The sequence below is a fragment of the Physella acuta genome, unplaced genomic scaffold (assembly GCF_028476545.2).
Source record: "Physella acuta isolate Inbredline_101_S28 unplaced genomic scaffold, ASM2847654v3 ptg000773l, whole genome shotgun sequence".
Classification (NCBI taxonomy): Eukaryota; Metazoa; Mollusca; class Gastropoda; family Physidae; genus Physella; species Physella acuta.
In genome coordinates, this window is record NW_026732291.1 from 75,854 (window position 1) to 92,779 (window position 16,926).

Below are 16,926 nucleotides of genomic sequence, written 5' to 3' on the forward strand. Positions count from 1 at the left end.
TTTTAGTTAAGTGCATGTTACAAACTAAAGACAGACATGTTTAACATGAAAGAAAAAATGAAACCAAGAATTATTTCAAAGATAAACTGGCAATTTAAAACATTAACATTGATGTAAATGAAAATGTGACTTCAGTAAAGAACCAGTCAGAAGAATGTGTATTGATCAAGGTGAGATGTCACACAAGTATTTGAAAACCAAAGTTAAAACTAGCTGCATACTTAGCACTTAAAATTTCTCATTTGAAAAACTAAAAAATTACGGCTTTAATGTTTAAAGGTACGGGTTTTAATTTAAAGATTAATATTGGACTTTCAAGTATATTAGAAATTTTTATATTTTTTTTTGGTATGTTTTCTTATCTTGTTTATCTGGCATTTATAAGATTCAGTGTATGTAATTTTTAGCAACATGAGTTGTTTCCCTTACTTTACATTCAAGTACAAATTAAAATATCCAGAGTGACAGGCAAAACAAGCCAGTAAAATAAACGTTAAAAAGCAGAAAAGTTGTACTTGATCTATAAACAAATTAGTACGCATCTACAATTTCTATATTCTAGAACATCTGGTTGCCTCAGAGACAGCAAAAAAAAAAAAGGGGGGGGGGGGGGGGAAATTTTTCACTTAAATATATATCATCAACTAGTAAAAACCAACTTTTGTTTAAATTCAATAGGAAGTTTTAGTTTACATTCTTAAATAAATTTATACTGACCACTTACAAGCTCGTTATAGTATTGTATTACTGGCAATCAGCGCATATAAAAAAGTAAACTAGACTGGGGCTAGTGTAAAAACATGCTGCACTTCTCTTTATTTATTTCAAATGACCAGTAGGTAAGCATAAAAGTCTTGCCTTTCACAGAAAATTGGCAACAAAAAATTAATTTTTCTGGCAAGAAAATTATGGCACATGTGACAACTTCCTTAACATGACACATTTACTTTTGGACAAACAGTTGATACATTTTAGATGCAAATAAATGAATAAACTCAATACTACATTAAAAAAAATATCCAAATTTTGATTGATAATTTTAAGACCAACAAGACAAGGTATCCATGCTATCCATGGGATAACTTGTTCAATTATTATCTTTCATCAAACAAACTTAGTGCAACATAAGATGTGATTATATATTTGAAATACCTTAATGCCAGTATTTTGTTATTAACTCAGCTATTGTAACAGATAACAAAGGCTGTAGTCTGTTAACGATTCTGCAGCAATAGTATTATCATTTTTTTTTAGCAACAATATTATCTCTTTTTAGCAATAGTATTATCTTTTTTCCAGCAATAAAGTTATTACTATTTTTAGCAGCGCATTATCTCTTTAATTTTTTAGCAACAGTATTTCTGTTTTCTATCTAACTGTATTAGTAGTTACTCTGCTATATTCTAGCAAGCACATGAATTTGAACAATATAGTTTCGGTAATATATTATGTGCAACAGCTACAGTGCTAAGTTATCAAAGATACAACACAGCTTTTGTTGACATTATACCTGATTATCTTAAGCTCTAACCATAGTTATGTTACTTTGAAAGTGAGCTACTGCATATTAAAATATATTTAATTAAAATTATTTTCTTGTGTTAAAAGTTCTACCTACCAAAGTGAATACATCAACTGGGATTAAAAAAAAACATTTTAAATATACTCTGAGCCTCAATAACAACTTTAGTTTAGCTCAAACTCCCAGATTAATCAACTTCTATTAATAAAGCAACAATCCACAATGGTTAATTGAACATGAAGTCAAAAGGATAAAAATATTTTACTGCTAAAACTGTAAAAACCTAATAAGGCATAATTTATAAACTCAACCTCCTTTTGAAAAGTAAATTTGTGTACATCAGGACCTCAATGTTTCAACACACGATGATGAAAGAGAATCTAATTTTTATGCATTATTTCAGGTGGATAAAAATACATCAACATTTTAAAACCAAAAAATATAAATGTCACTAAAAAAAAATTTAAAAAAAAAAAGCATGTATACATTTCATAAAACCAATATAGTTTTCTCACAAAGCATTTTGTATTTAGAAATGGTTTTAAAAAGTCAGAGATGGTGCCTGAAAAAATGTGATCAGGTGCTTGTTGTAGATTACTGTCAACTCTCCCCTACACACCATCAATGTTTATCCATCCTTTATCACAAGATGTGTTTCATCCTTGCACTGTGTAGTACCAGTACAAAATGATGTTTCAATGATTGTAGTTAAAAGCTACTGATGTTGATTTTTGTTACCGTATGAGACAATAAGCTCTGATGAAGTACTTTTGGATTCAACAGCTCTAGCTTAATGTAAAGAACCAGAGTAAAATCTTCATTGCCTTCACTACCTCAAGGAACATCCACAATTTCAAACAACTCCACAACCATGATCAACTTTCCGTGAATGAACTCGTCCACAACATAAACATAATTTTCTGCTCCCCTAACTTTTCCACTGTCAAGAAACTCATCATCAACTAATCCCCTACCATAATGAGCTCACATCTAAATGAACTAATCAGGAGCACAATGAACATGATGAGCTAGCTATCTCTCTCCCTATCCTTAACACTTGCAGCCTGAAGCTTTGTTTTCCTCATCATTTGAAAGTCTGACCCCCTGACTTGGCGCAAGTCCTCCAGAAGATTTTAAAACCATTTTGTGAGCTGAAAGGCAGAGAAAACAAAGTTACACCAAAAAAAATGTATTGAATTCCATAACCCTTAATTAACAGTCCTATGCAGCCAAATGGGCTAGAGATTTTTCTTATGTAGAACAGTCCTGTGTGCCCAAAAACAAGTTCTGTCTATGATATTTTTTTTCACTATTAAGTTTGGTGCTACTTTTTAATGAAAATGTTTATGCATGGTAATTTAAAGTAATGCACAAAAATCTGCATCCATTTTTCTTTGCGAAGTAATTTTTGTTTCAATTTTTAAATGCACATGGTTTTTAATTAATTATTCTTAGCAATTTTTTAAAAGTTATTTTCCTTCAGACAGCCAGGGAAAAAATCCTGAGTCCGGACTGTAAAGGGTTAATAATGTTGTCTTTATTTATGGAAAAATTTTTATTTTTGTTAAAAATCCATATGGATAAAAAAAATTAAGAAAGAATATTGTTAAGTACATCAACAAGATGGTCATTAGGGGAGAGAGGTTTAGTTCAACTTTAGAAATATGATATTTATTTTTATTATTTAAGCACCAAAACAGTTGAAGAATTTTTTGCTTTAGAATAATGGTTGAGTGGAACTAAATACTTTACCACCGCATTTTGTGGTGGGGCTGCAGCTTTTTGTGACTGTTGTTTGTGGGGGTAAAAGTTTGCTAAAAAGTGAGACGCCGGTTATGACCCCTTTGAAAAGAACATGTTTTTTTTCTTACCTATCATCATGAACATTTCATTGACTGCTAGACCAGTCTTTGCTGAAGCTTCTGCAAAAATCAACCCATTCTCTTCTGCAAATGCTCTAGCATCCTGTTGTAAACACAGAGAATGAATGTATGTAGCACTAAGAATGAGATAATGACACAAAGTGAACCATGCAAATGTCTTAAGAGTGAGGTTAAGTATAATTCACTAAGAAAAAGACGATAAGTACACTAAATATACCAAACAACTGTATAATACACTCTGTTTTAAACACTATATATTTAAATCAATCAAATTTTACATGGTTGAACTTAAAATGTTTATCTATTATCTAATAAGCTTAATTCAAGTTATGTAGAAATATTTCCTATTTGAACTTTTACTCCAACTTATACTTATCTATATATATAATTCTCTTCTGGGATCAGTTAGAAAACAAGCTGCAAGCGCGCCTTTGCAGTCCCCTCTCTTCCTCTATATCAATATCACAACCACCCCCACCCCACCCCCACATTGTCTGGTGAGTTGTGTTCACTCTGTTACATTTTACAATCACAGAGATGGGTTTGGTGACGGCTATTAGGGGCAGATAATTTAGTTTGAAACGATTTTAAACTTAGAGGAGGTAACTAAGAGGAGGCTGCTTTCACGTGGGGGGGGGGGGGGGGGGTAGTGTTTTTAAGCAAATATTTTCAATGGCAGCATTGGTACTGTCGAATTCACAAATTATAAATTACTGAAAAGTAGAAAAAAAAACAACTAAATAGCGGCGTATGATACGCAGCGGGTCGGCTCGTATTTTTTATTTTGCAAATGCTCATACTAAAACTTATGCTTGAAATTGCATTTATTTAAAGACTATTTTTCTTTACTTTAACATATGCCTGAAAATTTGTTTATATAAGCAACATTTATATTTAAACTTTTGCTGAAAAATGTTTTTTTTTAAATGTTTATATTTAAATTTTATGGTTATTTTTTAATGCTTATCTGCTTTTTAAAATTAAATGTGTTTGTCTAAATATCTTTGTGAAATAAAGGACATAAAATATAAGCTATATCAAGCTTTTGCCTCAAGCTTAAAATTATTTTAACTTAACATTACTTATATAATTATTATTTCATATTTAAATACTAATAGTTTAAATAACATTCTTGAGAGATTGCAGTTACTCTTATATACAAGACTTTATTCTAAAGCATTGGATGTAGAGTAAGGCAGCAGAAGCTGGTAACAAACCTCTGTAGGTACAGCACGATGTTCGGCAGCTAGGTCTGCTTTATTGCCTGCCAACACAATCACAATGTTGCCAGTGGCCTGCTGTCTCAGTTCTCTCACCCACGCGATGGCTTTGTTAAATGTGTTCTATACAGAAGGATAAATGCTTTGTTAAATGTGTTCTATACAGAAGGATAAATGCTTTGTTAAATGTGTTCTAAACAAAGAGATAAATGCTTTGTTAAATGTGTTCTATACAGAAGGATAAATGCTTTGTTAAATGTGTTCTATACAGAAGGATAAATGCTTTGTTAAATGTGTTCTATACGGAAGGATAATTGCTTTGTTAAATGTGCTCTATAGAGAGAGATAAGTGCTTTGTTAAAGGTGTTCTATACAGAGAGATAAGTGCTTTGTTAAATGTGTTCTATACAGAAGGATAAATGCTTTGTTAAATGTGTTCTAAACAGATTGATAAATGCTTTGTTAAATATGTTCAAAACAGAAATGCCTTGTTAAATGAGTGATAAGTAAAATGTATAACATTTACATGACATGTTTATTCACATTTATGGGGGCAGGCACTGGTCTAAACAAAATTTTAAGTACTCATTGGGAAACAATTATTTCACTACAGCTTTTTAAGGTACATCTGTATATGTTTCCATAACAAATATTTGGTGGGAAAATCTTTAAAAATTAAACTAATTTTTGTGAATTTTCAAATTTTGGGGAATTTTGAGGTCTTAAATTTAGTGTTTTTAATGGATCCACAATTTGAAAATTCATATTAAATTAGTTTGAAGATCTGCATTTAAAATTTTAGTACTCCAAATATGGTAAAAGATTATGAATTCTTTGTTTATTGGGCTTAAAATCCTACAAATAGGTTAATTTTTTAGGATGACCTTCATTGTCATAGTTACCAAGATTTTCCTACCAATTTTTTTAATGGAAACGTTTGGATGTACCTTAAAAAAACTGTAGAGAAAAAATTGTTTGCTCTATACCAGCGGTCTCCAAACTTTTCAGCTCGAGGGCCGCATCAGCTATCAAATATCAGTTCGAGGGCCAGAGTTTCTTTAAGGCATCTCTTCGGGGTGGTAGCGCCCCCCCCCCCCCCCGAAGAACGTCTACGCCCCCCCCCCCCCAAGCAAAATATAATTTATATAGAAATATATACACATTTTAAGTGTCTACTCCTTCCTTCCTCCCTCCCCCCCCCCAAGTAAAAAGTCTGTAAGAAACACTTTCGGGGGTCGACAACTCACTCGAGGTCCAAGTTTGCTCTGTTCTCAAATTATTCTTAACGTATTTCATTCTCGAAAATGTTTATTCACACAGGTATGTTGTTCCAAAATTTAAAAAGGTACTTTTAAGCAAAAGTTTTAATATTAGGCAAGTCTTCCTTGTGCAAAAACTTATGAAAACCCATCCGCTCTTTTTTGAACGTGTCTCTAAGGAAGTTATTTTCTTGCAATTCAATGACCTCCCGCTGCAGTTCATCTTTGCAACTGGCCACATTTGTCTCAAATGGGTTTTGAAGCAGTCGCACTTCTTCTGCCTTTAAATCCAAGTAAGAGAACCGCTACTGAAACTGCAGCTGGGGGTCTTTGATGATCTCGCATGCAAATGATGTGGAGAACTCAGTGGTTTTGCTTCAGCCGTTAAGACCTTGCACTGCTGAGAGTGCGTCAAGTTGTTGGCTTGTACTAACTTATTTAAAACATGACAAGTTGGATCTGAACGCCTTTAGGTGGGTGTATAGATCAGAGACTAGATTTCCCTCTCTTGCCGTTTTAGATTCAGAAAACTTAAATGACTAGTTATGTCTGCAGCAGACTTAACTTAAATGCTCTTCTCAGAACTTTCTCGCAAAATTAGCAATCTTACTGATGTGAAATATGATAAATCTTGCAATTTTGTGTTTGTCTCTGAACTATCTATGGTAAGATATTCTCTCCGGTAACAGTGTCATACATTATATGTAGGGAAGCCAGCGCTTGTGTTATGTTCATGTCTTCATCCACACCTCTAATGAACAAAAGCAGTTTAGAGGTGGAACAGCTGTCCAGCGACTCATCCATTGCAAATGAAAAATGGCGAAGCTTGCTTGCATTTTTCGCTATTTGAGTCACGATGTTTTCACCAATGTCTGCAACACGGCGGGCAATGGTATATGCATCTTAAGCTACATTTTCAAATAGTTTTGAATTTTCTGTGCAAAGTTCCTCAGTCACCTCTAACAAACATTTATTCAGTGGACAAAAAGATCGTCGCGGGCCGGATAAAATGACCTGGCGGGCCGCAGTTTGGAGACCCCTGCTCTATACAATTGAAACAATTTTTTTTTTTAACCGGAGCCTACCCATTTAATGACAATAAGACTCAAACATTATTATTAAAAATAAAAACCACTTTATTTAAGGTCTTAACACCTAGTATAAATAAGGTCTATAGGGAGGCTACTCTAATCAAACCAATTTGCTTTTGTCAAAATTTTTAATTAAAACTGTTTTGTTCTTACATAATAAGGCTATAAAATACGAGCCGACCTGCAGTGTATCATACGCCGCTATTTAGTTGTTTTTTCTACTTTTCAATAATTCATAATTTGTGAATTCGACAGTACCAATGCTGCCACTGAAAATATTTGCTCATGAAAGCAGCCTCCTCTTAGTTACCTCCTCTAAGTTTAAAATAGTTTCAAACTAAATTATCTGCCCCTAATAGCCGTCACCAAACCCGGCTTACATTTAGCGTGAACCACAGCTCACCAGACCATGTGAGGGGGGGGGGGGGGGGGGGGGTAGCTTGATTTCTAACGTCTCCCAGAAGAGAATTATATATATATAGAAGATAAGTATTGAATCTTTACTAAGCTTGTATAAGAACCTTACCAAATTATTAATATCATAAACAACAATGGCTGCCTGAGCCCCCCTGTAGTACATGGGTGCTAACGTGTGGTACCTCTCCTGCCCGGCTGTGTCCCAGATGTCAAACTTCAGATTCTGGCCCTGAGCCTGAACAGTCTGGGTTAAAAACGCAGCTGCAAAAAAATAAATACACATTAAAATAACAAATATAAAACACACTTTAATCATACAAACTTGTAATCAAAACACACTTTTTAAATAATTTCCTCTAACAAAAACAATTGTTAATTTACATGAAAAAACCTATTCATATGCACATTTGTAGCAGGTAAGAGATGGCATTTTAGTAAACCAATTATGCTAAAATAGTTAAATTAGAAAATAATCAATAGAAATTATGAAAATAATAACTAATAATAACAAAGATGTTTAAAAGCAATGGTGGGCTAAACAAATGGCTAAACCAATCAACATAAATTAATATTTAAACAGATAAAAATGTCAGGGAATTAAAAAAAAAATTTACTCTGTTAAAATCATTCCAAGTTTGATAAATAACATATTTGTATAAAGAAAATTTAAATTCAACAACATACTAATATCATATGATTCATACCTCCAACTGTAGCCTCACTGTGTTCCGGGAACTGCCCGCGGACAAACCTAAGGGCAATACTGGACTTGCCGACACCCTGGTCCCCTAGCAGCACCAGCTTAGCCTGCTGTATTCTGGCACCAGCAGCAGGCCCTGACCTTGGCCCAGTGTTACGTCTAGCAGTGCTCATTGTATACAAGTTTAATAACGTCCACAGTAACAGAACACCTTCAGGTGGCGAGGAAACTTCTGTAGGTACGACTGACTGGCTGGAACCTTAAAGTATGTGATCCCTCCTATTACATGTGTCATATGCCATCATGGAAATCTGAAAAAAAACACACTCCTGAATAAAAGTTTTAAAATAATATAAAACATAAACATAGAGAATTGTCGTTAAACAAAAGACACAGGTTTTCAAACCTTTGTCAAACCTGTGTTGTTTTATATGTATTTAAATAATAATCAATGAATAAACTTGTTATATTTTACAACCAGTAACAGCTCAACTAAGAAAAAGTAAAATAGCACGATATGGATGATAAACAAAATAGGTCAGAAATAAACTGAAATTATTATTAAAATAAAGAGGGAGACAGATCTATATTAAAACTCAAAACATATTTTTTTAAATATTACCAAACACTTTTTAGAATAACAACACTCTCAAATATTACAAGATAACACTAAACTAGCTTCATTAACCTATGACCTATAATGACCTATCCTAATGCATTCCAATCATAGCTGACCTTCTTTAGTGATTTCATTAGTAACATGTTAGGGTAAATCTCTAAAATCAGGCATCTTCATGTAAATCAGGCTGACAAAAAAACAAAACAAATAAGCCTGAATGTGTTTAATCATTTAAAAAAATATTTCTAATTCCTTGTTTTCATTACAGCATACAACTGCATTGATTTCATAGAAAACCTAAGATCAAATGTGCACACAACTACTTAAAACTGTGTGAAAGCTTACCACTTAAAACTTACTGTGGTCAACATCACACCATTTCAGCAATAAAAAAAATATATCCACACTTGAAATTAAAAAACAAGGTTTGAACTTCCTTTTAAAAATAACACACAGACTGAATGGGAACATCACAAGCCAACAGGATGCTACAAATACAAACAACTGATTGTTACTAAACTTTATCAAACCAGGCTTGTCAGTTTCATACCCTTGACCCTGTGCTTGTATTTCTTAGATAAGCTTAACATTATCACCCCACAGTTAAGACAAGCATCCAGTACCTGGTATCCCCCCCCCTTATTTCATACAAGCAAGACACCACATTAGTATCTAACTGATCTGTAGAGTAACCAAGTTTAATCAGTTGGTTGTAGACAGACAAACATGATAACCAGGGGATTGAATTGTACCATACCACCACTTGGCCTTTAGCCAGACAGTCCTACCAACTCAGCCACTCAATCATCAAGACACAACTCACTTCTTGAGCACATGGTGCAATTACAATGATCAAATGGGACCAGGGGATGTTGAAATAAAAAATATAGCTTTAAATAGTTACTTCACAATTATTTATGCAGAGATAACTAACAGCTTTAAGCCAAAACTACATTGTCTTATTCATCTATAAGTATCTAATATTAAATTTAAGAATATTAGAAAATAAAGCAAAAATGTATGTCTTTATACTATAAGTAAGTAAAAGCATTATTTTTTAAATTCGAAAGATTCATTAGTTCCAGGTGTTATCATGTGTTAGACACAACACAAATGGGTTTCCCATAAATTATGTCATTATGTCACACTACTAGAGAAGCAGGGGGGGGGGGGGGGATTCAGAATTTTGTGACTAGAAGATCACATCATTAACTGTTACTGTGATTTAAATAAACAAAATTTTTTTCATCAGTTTTTAACTTTAAAAGATTAAGTCAATTTAAAAAGATTAAATTAATGCCACATTATATTTCTTAATTTCTTAACCCCACCTCCACTCTCATAGGACACACTGACAACTGGGTTAATTTTATATGTGAGACTGTAAGTAGTGTGACTCTCATCGTACAGACTGTATTAGTGTATATTATTATAAAATTATATGACTGCTGTGTATACATGCAGTCATTGTAGAAAAATGTAGTATTGTGGGCTAGTGTAATCAGTACCATGAGTAATCTGTTTCGGTATAGGCCTTCTGTTATTCTATAATATAAGATCTGGTAGACTAAAGGTGTTTACAATCCTAGCCCTACTCTAGTCTAGATGAGTGATTCTTAACCTGGGTTCAATCAAACCATAGGAATTTGGTGAATCAGTCTCAGGGGTTCTGAAGAGGTCATGACACAAACCCGATTCATATGATTTACTATCTAATTTTGTCATTGTGGACAACAGAAGTAATGGTCGTGGCTGTTGACAGTTCAAAAAAAAAACAATGCAAGCACAACGGCAAGACATAGTAATAAAGTGCACCAGAGCAAAATAACACCATCTGTGTCATATTTCTATATCAATTTATCATGGAACCCTTGATATCACAAAACACGAACGATATCAACACAACCTAAACAGGTGCGTTTTGATCGCATGCTGGAACAAACATACATTTTATTTCTATAACGCTGCCCAGTAGTCGACTTGGGATTGTCTTGATGGTACGTCAAGTTGGTAATTTCTTTCTTAATACTTTAGTCCCTTCATACTATTTATGACAACCATAAAATAAAATAGTCGGACAAAAAAGTACAATACATATTGACATGTATAACTGAACTTGATAGGAATCAGCATCTCCATGTGTTAATTAAAGCTATCTAAATTTATAGATTAAGCAATGTGCATTTGGATTTGTACACATTTTCTTTCATAATTTTTAAATTGAAAACATGGCCTTACAGTCTTACAGTATGTCAGCCTTTAGGGTTGTAGATGTCAGCCTTATGATCTGTCAGCCTTTTAGATGTCGACATTTTTTCCTGTCTGTCTTTTGTCCAGATTCTGTCAAACAGTACACTACAAGATACGTACTTTTTTAATATCACATTTTTACGTATGAACAGTAAATCTGAGGTAAGTAATCTGAGGTAAGGTGTCTAATACTCTTTTATCTCAGGGCATGGAGATTTGAGACCAGTACCGAAAAGTGGTACCTCAGGTTCAAATGGTTAAGAAGGGTTCTGTGAATGTGCATATTAAACTGGTGGGTTTTTATTTTAGTGTCATAACAACTCAAAAGGTTAAGAACCACTGTAGTGTTTTAGCTAGCAGTGCTATTAATAAAATTATTAAATATTTAGAATCTAATATTATATTAAGTAAGATCTAGAATCTAGTGATAGTATGTAGCCTACTGATCTTTAGTCTTTAATTTTAATTAATATTAATTATAATAATTAAACTTTAAACTCAATAAACTCACTGACTTAAAACCTGATACTTGAGGACTTTGAGGGGACTCAGAGAGTACTAAGACAAGACTAAAAGTCAGACTAAGAAATTCAGACTTAATTTAGAAGAGACAACAGTTGTGAGTCATGAATGTAAGATTCTTACTAAGAAGACGTCTGTAATCTCTCTTTACTCTTAAGTTTTACACGATTTGATTAGGCCTAGAGTCTAGATTCTACAGTCAGTGATACACACTCCGTCTGAAGTCTGAGCGTCTCTCAGCTCTGAACTGAAATCTGAACTGATGAACTCGACTCGGTCTCAGAAAGAGATTTTAACTCTAAAAAGTTTAAAACAGTAGATCTAACTCTAAATAGATCTAGATCTAGAATAATCTATTAACATAAAACTCGTAATACCATTATTTTAAATTAGAATGATCTCATTCTGTATGATAATGTGCGCGTTGAAATCAATCATAAACAGTTTGATTAATAAAACGTATTTTTTTAGTGGGTTGTGTTTTCCTCTTGTTTATTTTCACCTCACTACTTCCGCTCTGTTAACTTCCCTTGTATTGTGGGAAAACTCTACTAGCCTACATAGGCCTACTTTATTTATAGATAGATTTAGGCTACATAACGACAAAACTCGGCCGGTGACAGGCCAGGTCCCTAGAGATCTACATCTAGAGCTATAAGTAGATCTAGTCCAAGTCTAGATCTAGATCTACATCTATCTATGACTAGATCAGATCTAGATCTAGATCTAGATCATAATATAAAATCTCGCTAATCTAGAGTAGATGTCAGATGTTCAATGTAGATTGTAGATCTAGTAGATCTAGAATCTAGATCTAGATCTAGTTAATAAGTTATGACTCATTTATTTATAAACTAACAGATTAGTCTGAGATTAGGTCCATTCTCTAGAAATCTAGAATAGAAATCTCGTATTTAAACTGCCGACATCTAGAATCTAGAAACCTAGACTTAGATTGTCTTAGATCTAGAAATCTAGATTCTAGTCCTAGATTATTTTATTATTTAGAATCTTGAAAGTTTTGCATCAAGAATAGGTAGATTCTATACAATCTAGAATAGATCGGAAAAATACACCGTTAAACTCAAGCTTTCAACTACCAAAGAAAATTACATAGGCCTAAGAAATAAAATATTCAATCTAGACTAGATCTAGGCCTATGATAAAAGCTATGAGTAAGTCTTGATTCTAGAATCTAGATCTATCTTCTATTGCAGTTACGCGTCGGTTAGGTGCTAGGTTCTGTCACAATTAAACAAGTCCCCGTAGCGCAGTGGATAGCGCGCTGGACTTCTAATCCAGAGGTCGCGGGTTCGAGTCCCGCCGGGGATGTGGACAACTTTTTTTTCTCCAATTTTTAAATCTTTATCATTTAGATTAGATAACAAAACAACAGCATACACTTCAGAATAAAAAGTTTTGTCTAATAGAATCTAAGAAATCAAACGTCTTAATTAAATCACTGCGGATGTATTACTATAGTTGGGAGTTCTAATTTGTTTTGAAGATAATTGGTTTTTGGGTGGGTTTCAATGTGTAATGTGTACAATGCTGCTTTGATGTGCTATAAACAAAAAGTAGTAATAAAAAGTAGTAAATAAAGTTCTATGTGTATGTCTATCTGTGACTAGATCTTTAAAATGTACGTGTTTTAATTTCAGTAGTGCAGTCTCATAAACAACAATGCTACCTAAAAACTAATCCAATGATCGCGGGTCAAATCCCACCGGGAATGTGCCCATTTTGTTTACTTTTTATTCTAAAAAATTAAGCGGGAGTGATCTTCTTTGAACTTTATCGTACATCCATTAACGGACAAGGATAATGTTTTTTTTTTCTTTTTTACTTTCTCGTATATACGAAATATAGAGAAAGTTATGTAATCGTGCAAAAAAAAAATCCAGATTTTTACACCTCCCTGAGTCGGAAAAACATTGTTTTGCAATCTTGTCCGTGTGTGTATGTGTGTGTGTGTGTGTGTAAACACGATAACTTGAGAACCGTTACATATATAAGTATTATATCAAAATCGTAGATCCGTATCAACTTTTGAGCGATTTCCGATAATCGGAAGTGGAACTTTTTCTACTTTGAATTTTTCAAAAACATCAAAAGCCTATAACTTGAGCACTATTTCAGATAGATAAATGAAATTTCACATGAAAGTAAAAAATCTAATTTTCTGCCTTCTATCAAATTTTGAGTAATTTCCGTTGACCGGAAGTAGTAATTTTCACTCTTTCCGATTTATCAAAAAACGCATGTGAATTGATAAAGTACTAATAATAATCGGCACTATTATAAATTATACTCATCTTTATTCGGCATTCGCTTGGTGCGCAATTCTTTTTTCTGTGAGATTCTATTCTATTTTAAAAAGTTTAAGTATTTAAAATGGATTAAAAATCATAACTATATCCCGAGTTCCCCTCCCCTGTTGTTTTATATAAGAATATTCGAGAAAGTTTAGGGGAGATTACTCCCGGTTTATTTTTATTGTTTAGGGGTTGTCCATAAATGACGTAACATTCGTAGAGGGGAGGGGGTTGGGGTCCGTAACTTTGTCATATGGTGTGACGTCACCTATTTGCATTTAAAAAGAAAGCTATGTTAAAAAAAACTAATTTCAGCCATTATCTCGCGTTTTAGAAAACTGTTTTAATAAATTGTAATAGGAATTGATTAAATTCTCTATTTTGACAGAGTTCAGACAAAATTTGGGAAAAATATCGATGTTTTAAGAAAAATTCAACTGCGATTTTGAGGGGGGGGGTTGTAGGCTGAGGTGTGAAGTCATTTTAGGGGGGGGGGGGGGGCTGGCTTTTTGGGACAGAGGGGAGGGGGGGGTCGTCCAAAAAAGGCGTGACGTCATTTATGGATGACAACTTAAGCTCCCTCTATACTTTTGTCCGTCACCGGAAATTTTCCAATTTTCCTGGCAGTCTCCATGACAGTCCTGCCTCTACTCATGTTATCTAGTTCCCACAGAAATAAAGTAAAGTTCCACTTCCGGTTACCGGAAATCGTTCAAAAGTTGTTAGGAACCTGCGCATACAATTTAATATTTATTATTTATTTGTGACATTTCGTTTACCTAAATTAAAGCCGAAAGTACGTGCCACATCCGTTTAACGGAAATCGCTCAAAAGTTGACAGAATACTATAAATTTGAGATGGTACCTAAGTATGAAATTTCGTAACCCAATGAAAAAGGTACTCAAGTTATCTTTTTTTTCACAAACACAGGCTAAATTGCAAAACAAAGTTTTTTCCGACTCAGCGAGGTGTGAAACGCCAAATGTTCAATTAACTTTTGCGCGATTACAATACTTTCTCTATTCTTCTGATACGAGAAAGTAAATAAATTACATATAATTGGGTATTTATTATTTTCCTGCCCATCCGCATTCACGTTGTGTTTAGTGGAACCTATTGCTCATCAGCCAGTTATTAACTGTTATTTGAAAAAAATCTTAATGTGGTAGGAACCAGTTTAACCATATATCCGATAAACCAAATGTCGGTAAAGCAAGAGTCGGTAGTTAAAATTGATGTCGGTGGTTAAAATTGACATCGGTAGAACAAACGTCGGTAGTTAAAATTGATGTCGGTGGTTAAAATTGATGTCGGTGGTTAAAATTGATATCGCTAGACCAAACGTCGGTAGCTTAAATTCATCTCGTTAGACAAGCTCTTAGACACAGCTTATTTAGGCAAATAGTCGTGGAACCATGAATAACTAGCCTACAAATACAACCAAGTTTTCCCTCCTTTTGTTTTTGAATGTAACTTATGGGCCATCAAAGGGACATCAACTACCAATGTCAGGTTTATTTGACAATTTTTATCCCCTCTCCCCATTGTCACACCTAGTCACAAAAAGCCTGCTCCTACCCCGTCTAAAATTATGAACTCCCCCCACCCCCTAATTTTCTTGAAAATATCATTTTTATAATCTAACTAGAGATATTAAGCGTTAGATATTATTTCACTATGTCGGAGGGGTGCTTTCTTGTACTTGCAAATACAGCACCGTTAATATTGGGCCAAAAGTGAGTAACAAAGTTTGACCACGAACGTACTGGTACTGCTTGGTGTTTAAGAGTTTAAATCTCCGAAAATCGGTTCATGACCTAATGTATTTTAGCTATCCATGTGTCCCCGTAGCGCAGGGGATAGCGCGCTGGACTTCTAATCCAGAGGTCGCGGGTTCGAATCCCGCCGGGGATGGTATTTGTTTTTTTTTTTGGAAAGTGTCATCTTTATTAGTGTTAGTATTCTCACAAAGTAAATACAATTACAGATACAAATGACGTTCTGACCCAAGGTCTTCGTCAGCACACAGTGTCAAAGACTAGACAAAAGAAGACGGTGACTTAAATTGACAATGAAAACACGTCTTGTTCAAAGGCCACGAAATCCAAATGAATAGATGCTTGATAGAAGACGCTTAGGGGTTGGGGTAGGGGGTATAGATGAAGATACCTGTTCATTTAAAATCACCCTGTGCACGAGTGCCATATCATCGTATGAAACAAGTTCTAGTTTTAATATCATTTTTAATTGACCGTAGGTGTATTTTTACCCTGTCAGACAGTCGTTTCCCCGTTTGTTTACTATTAAAGATGTTGCCTCGCCTGCATTAGGTGACGTAAACTACATTACGGGACTAACAGTTAAAGTGATTGTAAATTTCGAGTGTGCCCTTAGGCAGCTGGTGTGATTTCAATCTGAAGAGTGAAATCACATATACTGGAACATGATACATCACCAACCCTGGGTGGCGTGTGGCTCCAGACTAAGTTGTGGGGTCTATCAACGGAAAATTAAATAGCATTTATAATAATCTAATTAAACAAAAAACATCCCCGGCGGGATTCGAATCCGCGACCTCTGGATTAGAAGTCCAGCGCGCTATCCCCTGCGCTACGGGGACTTATACCTGTGTAGTACAACAGATATTAAAAATAAAATTGTTGTTATTATATTTCAAGAACTATGCAAATGAAAATCAAATAGGCCTAGGGGCCTATAATATCAATTGCATTTTAAATCTGTGAGTTCAGTTTCAGCATGATGGTTGTTTTAAATAACCGATATTATATATAACATTAAATTATATATATATATATATATATATATATATATATATATATATATATATATATATATATATATATATATATATATATATATATATATATATATATATATATATATATATATATATATATATACATCTATATATATAATTCTCTTCTGGGAGACGCTAGAAAACAAGCTGTGAACGCGCTCCCTACCACCCCCACCCCTACATGGTCTGGTGAGCTGTGGTTCACTCTAAATGTTTACAAACAGAGCCGGGTTTAGTGACGACTATTCGGGGCAGATAATTTAGTTTGAACGTAGGGGGGGGGGGGGGGAACTAAGTGGAGTTTACTTT

At 34.0% G+C, this 16,926-nt stretch overlaps 1 protein-coding gene and 3 non-coding genes across 4 annotated transcripts; 2 read left to right on the top strand and 2 right to left on the bottom strand.

Moving 5' to 3' along the window:
* Positions 1–1,413: 1,413 nt before the first annotated feature.
* On the bottom strand, positions 1,414–12,016 carry LOC131950582 (ras-related protein Rab-5C). The gene is made up of 6 exons (XM_059312799.1): positions 11,861–12,016; positions 8,097–8,403; positions 7,502–7,653; positions 4,623–4,748; positions 3,394–3,487; positions 1,414–2,673 (listed from the first exon to the last, which is right to left on the bottom strand). The coding sequence occupies exons 2-6, from the start codon at positions 8,263–8,265 to the stop codon at positions 2,573–2,575; spliced, it is 642 nt and encodes a 213-aa protein (XP_059168782.1). The 5' UTR covers positions 8,266–8,403; positions 11,861–12,016; the 3' UTR covers positions 1,414–2,572.
* Positions 12,017–12,742: 726 nt separating this feature from the next.
* On the top strand, positions 12,743–12,815 carry Trnar-ucu (transfer RNA arginine (anticodon UCU)). The gene has a single exon. It is a non-coding gene; the product is annotated as a tRNA-Arg (tRNA).
* Positions 12,816–15,640: 2,825 nt separating this feature from the next.
* On the top strand, positions 15,641–15,713 carry Trnar-ucu (transfer RNA arginine (anticodon UCU)). Its single transcript has one exon. It is a non-coding gene; the product is annotated as a tRNA-Arg (tRNA).
* Positions 15,714–16,346: 633 nt separating this feature from the next.
* On the bottom strand, positions 16,347–16,419 carry Trnar-ucu (transfer RNA arginine (anticodon UCU)). Its single transcript has one exon. It is a non-coding gene; the product is annotated as a tRNA-Arg (tRNA).
* Positions 16,420–16,926: the final 507 nt, after the last annotated feature.